General features: G+C 21.4%; 1 protein-coding gene across 1 annotated transcript; it reads left to right on the top strand.

Moving 5' to 3' along the window:
• The first annotated feature begins 9,294 nt into the window (after positions 1–9,294).
• LOC128956915 (tissue factor pathway inhibitor-like) lies at positions 9,295–11,724 on the top strand. The gene is made up of 5 exons (XM_054302632.1): positions 9,295–9,459; positions 9,591–9,680; positions 9,953–10,015; positions 10,460–10,534; positions 11,464–11,724. The coding sequence occupies exons 1-5, from the start codon at positions 9,318–9,320 to the stop codon at positions 11,640–11,642; spliced, it is 549 nt and encodes a 182-aa protein (XP_054158607.1). The 5' UTR covers positions 9,295–9,317; the 3' UTR covers positions 11,643–11,724.
• Positions 11,725–12,020: the final 296 nt, after the last annotated feature.

A 12,020-nucleotide genomic window follows, 5' to 3' on the forward strand; every position in this document is an offset into this window, starting at 1 on the left:
AGGCCAACAATTGGGATATTTAGGTAAAAATTTAGATATATTTTCCCAACAATATATCTATCAATATTGTATAACAATAAAAATCTATGTAAAACAATTGGATAAATTATTATCATTATTGAATTTTTTAGTTGTAATAATTTTGACATTAAAACTAATTACTGATTTAACTAGATTATATTTTGGTAATAGTAAAAATCGACTAATCACCCTAGCTAGTATAATAGATGGTCTAGTACAGTTTATCTATTTGGTATACGCGTGTAATATTATACCCCAATCGTATCAAACACTTATCGATAATGTTGAAAACAAATTTCAGCTAGCTAATAATATTAATTATCATAATCATAATAATGTTAACAATAATAATGTAAATTTAATTCATAATTCAAATCTAACATTAATATTGCTATTGAAATCAATGTCCAGTGATATGTGTTTTACGGCTTACAGTTTGTATGCAATCAATAAACAAACACTAATAACATGTTTATCGCTAATACTATCCTATAGTGTAATACTAATACAAACTAATGTTTAACTAATGTTTGACTAATAATAATCATAATAATAATTTTTGTTGTTGTCAATAAATTTTAAGTAATTAAATAAGTATTAAAAATTTTGACAATTAAGTAAATAATTCACACAGTTTTATTGTAATAATAATAATATTATTATTAATTGTAATTATTTAACTAATATTTTAATCAATATTTTTGTTAAAAAAATAAATATTTATATAATAATACTGTAATATACTGTATATAAGTTATACAGTAATCAAATGATTTATATAATGATTACTATTAATTTATTTAGCATAAATAATATGCACTAAATGTTTCAATAATTATTTTTTTTATCTAAATGTCAATTAATCATAAATAAGTGAATATTATTTTTTTGAAATGTAATTTAATATTTTATGGCAATTTTATTTTTTTATTCAATTAATTAATAAATTAATATATAAACACATTTTATTAAAAACTAAAATATCAATTTTTGCTTTTTTAAACAAATATTTATCTTATGAAAAACAAAATTGTTTATCATAAAAATAAAATTTATTATCATAAATATACTATATTTTTAAATAAAAAAAATATATATATATATTTTTCAATTATTGTATATGTAATATAAATTTGATTTATTGATTTATTTTTAATTGCAAAAAAAAACATACAGTTAATCATACATACACTATGAATCAAAATAATAATAATAATAATAATGGTTTAATAATATTGCTTAAATACATCAACTATACTGGCAACTGTTATCTAGGATACCATATCCACAATAATAATAATAATAATATTAATAATAAATTAAAATCAAAATTAATAATTATTATAAAATTCATGATAAACTTATTGGCCATATGTTTGATAACCTATTATTGCTATTACAATGATTTGTTGATCAGTTTATTTTATTTTGATTTACTGGGGTTTCAGTCGACTAGATCACAGTTACTGCAAATATTACATACCTGTGCATCGATGGCCTGTACTATGCAAACCTATCTAAACTATTCGGTTATTGTTGGCAATGGCCGGCCGATTGTCGACCTATTACTTGGCGGCGGACGTGACCATCATCAGTACGTGTCGGCTAAATGCGAAACACGTGCCGGTATTTTAATAGCACTGATAACCATGGGATTGTCAACCAGTATTGAACTAACATATATATTGGCTATGATTGTCATAAATAATAGATTTTATAATTCAACTGATTATCTGAAATCGATGCCAATGTATTGGTTGGCCATTAATATGTCAATGATATTCACATCACTTATTGCCTATAAATCCTATATAATTGGTAAACAATTGCTGTATTTAGCGGAAAATTTGCCTAAATTTTCTCTAAAATTTATTTATCAATATTGTGTTTCCCTGAAAATCTATGTCAACCGTTTGGATAGCTTGTTATCGTTACATAATTTTCTAGTTGTAACCATTTTATCGGTTAGATTGGCTACCGATTTGAATAAATTATATTTTGGTAATAAACAAAATCAATCGGTCACCCTAGCTTGTATAGTAGATGAACTAGTACAGTTTATCTATTTGATATATGCATGCAATATTATACCCTATGCTTACCAAACACTTGTAGATAGTGTGGAAAATAAATTTCAGCTAGCTAATAATAATGCTAGTGATAATGTTAACAATAATAATGATAATAATGTAGATTTAATTGATAATTCAAATCTATTAATTGTATTGCTATTGAAATCAATGTCCAGTGATATGTGTTTTACTGCTTACAGTTTGTATGCAATCAATAAACAAACACTAATAACATGTTTATCACTAATAGTATCCTATGCTGTAATACTTATACAAACAAATGTTGACTAATTGAGTTTTTTTAGTTATTTAATTTTTTTTTTGTAATTAAATAAGTTAATTTGTAAACACATTATAAAAAATAAATATATTTTTTTTAATAAATATTGAATATCAAATTTCTTTTTAATTAAACAAATATTTATATTAGAAATAAATATTATTTAAAATACATAATATCAGTAAATTATAAAATTAATAATTATTATAATATACTAGATTCTAATGTAATTTAAATACAAACATTATTATAAATTTGTACCTGCTAAAAAAAAGATTATACAATAATTTATAATAAAACCACACTTTTTATATTATTTTATTAACTAATAATTTGGAGACTATTAACTAAATTATTTTCCAAATAAATAATACAATAATACTAATATACAATACATTTCTATAACAATAGTATTTATTTATTGAATAACAAGAAAAAAATTAATTTAATATTTTAATTATTATTATTATTATAATCGACTATTAGTTGTAAAAATATGTCTACTTTCAACTTGATCAATTGAACCAAAATGATCAAGTTGCATTATGTATGAGCTAGCAGCTGATTCAATAGATCCATGTGTAGTCCTAGTTAATTGTCTAGGTCCATTATTATTATTATCATTATTAGTATCAGCATTATTATAGCCATAAGCGCGCACCGGTAATGGCGTACAATAGTAGTTACCCGATGTTGTGGGCAATAAAAACGACTGTCCATACGGTACCGGTACTATCGTATCGTTTAGATAGCCTAGATTCAATTGGCTAGTAGTGTTACTACAGGTACCTGTGCCGTAACCACTACCAGCAGAACCACCACCACCATTACTATTGATACACTGGCACCGGGTGTGTTGTGTAGCCAGCAACATGATCAAGGTAAATGCTAGTGTTGCGCATAAAATGAACATGCTAAACAGATACCATAGTACTGGATAGTCAGTCATAATCAAGCACAATGTCCCTGTCCAGCACCCGTATACAGTCAATATGATAGCATAGGTAATAATTAGTGGCTGGATCAGTTTGTAAATCCCAATCAAACATAGTGATTGTATCAATATAACCACTACACCATAGATTATTAGTATGTTATGTGTAGTTTTATCTAGATACTTTTAATATATATATATGTATACAAATTAGTTAATTAATTAATTAATAAAAATAATTAAATTATTGTTTTTTTATAAATTTTTGTTACCTGATTAAATTGTTTACTATTAAAATTATTATTATTATTATTATTATTATTAGTAGTAGTAGTATTGAAAATTTTAATAAACCAATCTAGTTTTACTAATGGTGATGATGATGATGCTAATTTATTATTATTATTATTATTATTATTATGATTTTTAGTAAAACTAAACTTGTACAATGTTAATGGTAACAATATGATTGTCGATATTAGCAATATTAATCCGAAAGTGATCAATGTCCATTTTACTAATGTAACAAATTTGCATCTAGGCATAAATAATGATAATAAATTCATAACAATTGATAATTTATTATTATTATTATTTTTTTTTTGAAATAAAATTTAATAAAATATATTTGTCACTAAAATAACAAAATTATTTATTATTTTTAATTAAGTAAAAAAATATTTTATTATTTTATTTTATTTTTTTTGTGGTGTAAATTAATAGATAGACATTTTATTTCAATACAAATAAAAATGTACATGTATATATATATATATATAATAAAAAAACCAATAATATTTTATGATTAATCAAATTACTTTTTATATCCTATTATATTATTTTGTTGTTAAATAAAAAACAATTATTATTTTCATATTTTGTTAATTCATTATTATAATGAATAATTATTTACTAGAAAAAAATAATAATAATTTTAATTGTTAATAATTAAATGATAGTGCAATTATTTTTTTTTATTTTATAATTACGTAGATGTATAATTAAATGTAGATTTTTTTTCTATAAAAAAAATAAATAAATCAAATTTATATTACATACACAATACTTTTTTTTTAAAAAAATATATTTGTTTAAAAAAAGCTAAAATAAAATTAATATTTTATTTTAATATAATGTTATTTATTTTCATAAATATGTGTTTATATATTTTAATTTATTAATTGATTAAAAAATTAAAAATTGCCAATAAAATATTAAATTACATTTTTTTTAAAAAAAAATAATATTTACTTAATATGATTATTTGACATTTAAGTTTAGTGATAAATAAAGTAGTGAAACATATTATTAATGTTAAATAAATTAATAGTAATCATTATATAAATCATTTTGATTACTGTATAACTTATATACAGTACATTACAGTACTATTATATAAATATTTATTTTTTTTAAACTATTGACTAAAATATTAGTTATTTTTAATGATGTTTCAATGTACAATATTAATTAAAAAATAATTATAATTAATCAATAAAACTGTGAGAATTATTTAATTAATTGTTAAAATTTTTAATATTTATATATATATACAAAAAATTATTATTATTATTAGTCAAACATTAGTTTGTATTAGTATTACACTATAGGATAGTATTAGTGATAAACATGTTATTAGTGTTTGTTTATTGATTGCATACAAACTATAAGCTGTAAAACACATATCACTGGACATTGATTTCAATAGCAATATTAGTGTTAGATTTGATTTATCAATTAAATTTACATTATTATTGTTAACATTATTATGATTATGATAATTAATATTATTAGCTAGCTGAAATTTGTTTTCAACATTATCGATAAGTGTTTGATACGATTGGGGTATAATATTACACGCGTATACCAAATAGATAAACTGTACTAGACCATCTATTATACTAGCTAGGGTGATTAGTCGATTTTTACTATTACCAAAATATAATCTAGTTAAATCAGTTATTAGTTTTAATGTCAAAATTATTATGACTAAAAAATTCAATAATGATAATAATTTATCCAATTGTTTTACATAGATTTTTATTGTTATACAATATTGATAGATATATTGTTGGGAAAATTTATCTAAATTTTTACACAAATATCCCAATTGTTGGGCAATTATTAATGATTTATAAGCTATAAGTGTTGTAAATATTAGCGACATATTAATTGGTAACAAATATATGGCTAATGTTAGCAAAAAATCAATGGAAACCATAAATTGATTTAAACAATAGATACCTAACATATAAATAGTTTCGATAGTTATGGTCAACAATATGGTTAAAATTGTTAACCAAATGCCTGTACGTGTTTCCCATCTATTGTTAACGTATTGACGGGTCGTCACGCGATCGACGACTAGTAAGTGGTCGACAATTGGCCGACCATTGACTACAATTAAACCGTACGTCAAATAGGTTTGTATAGCATAGCCAAGTGTAGCACAAATATGTAACAGTTTTAATAGTTGTGATGATCTGATGGATGAACCCATTGATGATCCATAATAGCTATTATGATAGAAAATTGTAAAAATATGTTTATAATAACAATAGCTTATAATTAGCATAACTATAAAATTGGCAAAAAATTTTATAATTATTTTTAATTTGTTATTATTATTATTGTTTGTTAAATGATATCCAAAATAAAAGTTGCCAGTATATTTAATATAATTTATTAATAGTTTTAGACCATTGTTTTTATAAGACATTGTTTTTATTTTATTTTAAAAATAATGTATAATAATGTTATACTGATATACTGTATACTGTAATATTATATATGGTTTTAATTAAATTTAATAATAATAATCTAAATAAAAGTATATACTGTATATAAAAATGTAATAAATTTTTTGTAATCAATAAAAATAAATATTATTTTTACCATTTTATTAAATATAGTATTTTATGTTATTAATATTTTTTAAATAAATAATACTAATAATAAAAATAAATGTTTTTATTATATAAATATTTATTTACACAAATATATTGATTTTAATTATATTTTATTTATATATTTGATATATTTAACTGATATATAATATTTAAGTCATTATTATTTCATATATTTTTTTGTATATAATTATTTAAACATATATTTAATACATTTAATAATAAAAAAATATAATGAATTAATAAATATTAAATATATTGGTATTATAGTAATACAGTATTAATTTATATAATGTGTTTGTATCTAAAAAAAACCAAATATATTTTTGCATCACCACACATACACACCACACATACACACCACACATACACACCACACATACACACCACACATACACACCACACATACACACCACACATACACACCACACATACACACCACACATACACACCACACATACACACCACACATACACACCACACATACACACCACACATACACACCACACATACACACCACACATACACACCACACATACACACCACACATACACACCACACATACACACCACACATACACACCACACATACACACCACACATACACACCACACATACACACCACACATACACACCACACATACACACCACACATACACACCACACATACACACCACACATACACACCACACATACACACCACACATACACACCACACATACACACCACACATACACACCACACATACACACCACACATACACACCACACATACACACCACACATACACACCACACATACACACCACACATACACACCACACATACACACCACACATACACACCACACATACACACCACACATACACACCACACATACACACCACACATACACACCACACATACACACCACACATACACACCACACATACACACCACACATACACACCACACATACACACTCTCTCACTCTAAAAAAAACTAAAAAAAGTAACAAAAGAACATTATTTAAAGTTTTAAAAAAAAATATTTAAATTTTTTATTTTTAATTAATTATAACAAAAAAAATCTATATATATATATATATATATATATATATATATATATATTTGTTGATAAAATCAAAATTTTTATTAAAGCTGTTATTATTATTATTATTATTAATTGCTTTTTAATTAATTTAACCAAAATGTTCCTGCATCCATTCTGGATTAGGTTTAGGTCCAGGTTTAGCTTGAACAATAGTTGATACTATAATTTTTTTAATAATTATTAAAATTTAGTAATTTTTTCTTTTTTTTTTAAATAAAAATTCAAAAAATCCAAAACACAAACAAAAAATTTTTAAAAAAAACTTACGAAAACCAATCATAACAACGCTTAACATCGAAACCATAAAAACTACAACAAATCGATTCATTGTTATCACTGAAAACTCAAAAAAAAACAAAAAAAATTTCACTTTTGAAAATATAAAATTAAATTTATTTAACAATACAATCACTAACGGCTTATATATATATATATACACTAATATAATTGTATGTGAAAAAAAAATTAATATAATTTATATACCGATCTATAATTGACGTCAATTCTATGGATAATATTTGTTAATTTCAATTAAAAATTACAAAATATTTTTGAGACTAAATTTAAGTAAATTTTAAATTATATATAAATATAAATTTGTCCGCAATTTATTATTAAATACAGTATAATTATAATTACATTTTTTTTAGTTTAAAATTATTTTTTATTTGTATTGATTTCCTGTCTTATGTAATCTTAATAATCTGTTTTATTGACGCAAAATATTCAATTCAATATTCAATTGCATAATAAATATGTTTTGCAATTCAAAAAAAAAAATTTTTTTAATTAATCTTAAATTTTGTTTAAATTAAATTATATTTTATATTTTAAAACTACTGTACATTAACTTTTAAATAAATAATTATTATTTGTTTCTATTGACCCACACTTTAAATCATTGAATTGATTTTTGAAACAAAAAAAAACTATAATAATTAACAAAAAAATATATAATTATTTCACTAATAAGTAAATAAATCAAATAAAAAGTAATAATTATTTAGTAGTTAAAAAAATATATAATTAAATAATAGATTTTATTATTTAAAAATTATGTATTCATTTTAATTAAATCTAATAAACATATGGTGTTATAAAGTAATAATGATATATATATATATATATATATATATATATATATATATATATATATATATAATGTTATATACAAATTAAAGTTTTACTATCATATTATAAAAGTTTCCTAATTTTATCTAAAATTCCCGATTAATATATTTCTGTATATTTATTATTTCAAATTAATATAATAGTCTATATTTTATTTAATTGTTTGAATACAAAAATAGAAAAATTTTACTTAAATTTTAATTATATATATATATATATAATATTTCTAAATGTTTTAGTGCTAATTATTACATTGTTGACAATAAAGATATTGATAATATTTATATATAAAGACATATAATCAAATTTTTAATAATAATTTTTAAAATTTTAAATAGAAAATTATAAAATATTTTCACTAATATAATTAATATAACTAAAACTTTGAAAACTGAAAATTGAATTAAATAATTAGTATTTAGTCTGTATTTATATATAAATAACATTATAAAATCAAAAATATATAAGTACCTATAGACTATAAACATTAAGTATTATTTAAAAAAAATTAATTATTTTAAAAGTTAAAAATGTTTAAAAATACTAAAAATTAATTAATATTGTATCTTGTAATGCTTTTAACAACTATTTTTAAATCTTATTAAATTAGTATTTTATTTTTTGTTAAAATTTAATTTTTAGAAATTTTATATAATATTTCCTGGGAATTTATAAAAACTTTACATGGGATTAATATCAATTTTTAATAGAATTTTCAATTGAAATGAATTTATTTTAGGAAACTTCCCTTCAATTTGAAAGTTGTCCCAACTCTCTCTCTCTTTCTCTCTCTCTCTCTCTCTATTTATTTTTAATCAATAATTTTAAATACTAATAATTTATAAAAAAAATAATAATAATATTTTATTTAGCATTATTGAAAAATGGCTGATTATATTAAACAGCAATTAATATTTTGCTTAATTTTATTGTTGTTGTTTGTAATTATTAATCCAAATAATTATCATGCTAAACAATTGCCCCTAACAAATAGAGAGGAAGCTAGACTATTGAGACTAATTGAAAGTATTGATAATTTTTTTTTAGTATTTTTAATTTTATTTTTTTCAATTAACTATTCTCCATTATATTTCTAATTAGTTAATTAGTTAATAATTAGATATTTTAATTATTTAAAAAAAACATTATTTCTATAGAAATTTTTAATTTGAAAAATTATGATGATGATGAAATAGACATAAGTTATCCAGATAGTAACCGTGGTCATCTAACTAATTATAATTCAGGTATTATTTATTAATTATATACTATATTATAATTATTGATAAATTATTTTAGATTATAACTTTTTATAGTATAGAAAATAATATATATTTATATATATTGTTTCATATATATATATATTAATATATAACTAACTATATCTATAAATATAAACTAAACTCATAAATAAACATTTTTTATTTGTCGCCCATTACCGTAAAAAATTATTTTTTAATTTTAATAGTAAATTTTTATTAATTCAATTATTATTTGATTATTAACTTTTTTTTAATAGAAACTGAAATGGACATAAGTTATCCAGATAGTAACCGTGGTCATCTAACTAATTATAATTCAGGTATTATTATTAATTATATACCCTATATTATAATTATTGATTAATTATTTTTAAGTTATAACTTTTATAAGTTTTAACTAAATGGGAAAAATTGTCGCTTAAATTAGTATTTAGTCAGTATTTATATAAAAATAACAATAAAAAATAAAAATATAAACTATAAAGATTAAGTATTATTTAAAAAATTTATAATTTTAAAAGTTAAAAATTACTAAAATATTAAAAAACTCATAGTTTATCATTAATGCTTTTATCAACTATTTTTAAGTATTAAATAAATAATTATTATTTTTGTTAATAAACCTAACTATATCCATAAATATAAACTAAACTCATAAACAAACATTTAAACATTTTTATTTGTCGCCCATTTCAAAAAAAAGTTTTTTAATTTTAATAGTAAATTATTATTAACTAATTATTATTTGATTATTTTTTTAATAGAAACTTCTTCTAAAGATAATAACAAAAAAATGTATCCAGATAGTAGATATGGAGATCTAGCTGTTTCTAATCCAGGTAATCAAATAATTTAATATAAACATACATACACATACACATACACATACACATACACATACACATACACATACACATACACATACACATACACATACACATACACATACACATACACATACACATACACATACACATACACATACACATACACATACACATACACATACACATACACATACACATACACATACACATACACATACACATACACATACACATACACATACACATACACATACACATACACATACACATACACATACACATACACATACACATACACATACACATACACATACACATACACATACACATACACATACACATACACATACACATACACATACACATACACATACACATACACATACACATACACATACACATACACATACACATACACATACACATACACATACACATACACATACACATACACATACACATACACATACACATACACATACACATACACATACACATACACATACACATACACATACACATACACATACACATACACATACACATACACATACACATACACATACACATACACATACACATACACATACACATACACATACACATACACATACACATACACATACACATACACATACACATACACATACACATACACATACACATACACATACACATACACATACACATACACATACACATACACATACACATACACATACACATACACATACACATACACATACACATACACATACACATACACATACACATACACATACACATACACATACACATACACATACACATACACATACACATACACATACACATACACATACACATACACATACACATACACATACACATACACATACACATACACATACACATACACATACACATACACATTATTAATACTATTTTATTTTCACTGTAAGACTGTACGTCACCATTGGATGAGGGAATTGGTAGTAATCAAACTGATCGTTGGTTTTGTGGTAATAGTTTCTGTCGACGGTTTGTATACAATGGTTTTGGCGGCAATGCTAACAACTTTGCCTCAGAATGGCATTGTAGATATAATTGCCAGAATGTTTGTCCTCTATCACCAAGATAGAAGTTAAAATAACTTACAAATGCTATATAATGTTTTTTTAATCTTTTAATTCTTTTAATTTTTTAAAATTTTTATTATAAAACAGACTTAAAAAATTATATTCTTATATATCTTAATCTATTAATAAAATAAATAGAAAATATAAACATAATTTTTTGTACTTTTTTTTATTAAAACAAATTAAATACATTAATAGTTAATAATTATTGAATAAATTATATTATTTTAACTTATATTTAATTATATTAGATTTATTTATTTAATACATCAAGTATAAAATATCTATATTAATTAACAAATAATTTAAATTAAATAATGAAATAAAAAATTAATAAATTAATGGCCAGAAATCTTTAATTGAACAGATACCATATATAT

This window comes from Oppia nitens, unplaced genomic scaffold, assembly GCF_028296485.1.
Source record: "Oppia nitens isolate AA-2021 unplaced genomic scaffold, nextdenovo-longstitch-racon4-pilon3 scaffold33_pilon_pilon_pilon, whole genome shotgun sequence".
Classification (NCBI taxonomy): Eukaryota; Metazoa; Arthropoda; class Arachnida; order Sarcoptiformes; family Oppiidae; genus Oppia; species Oppia nitens.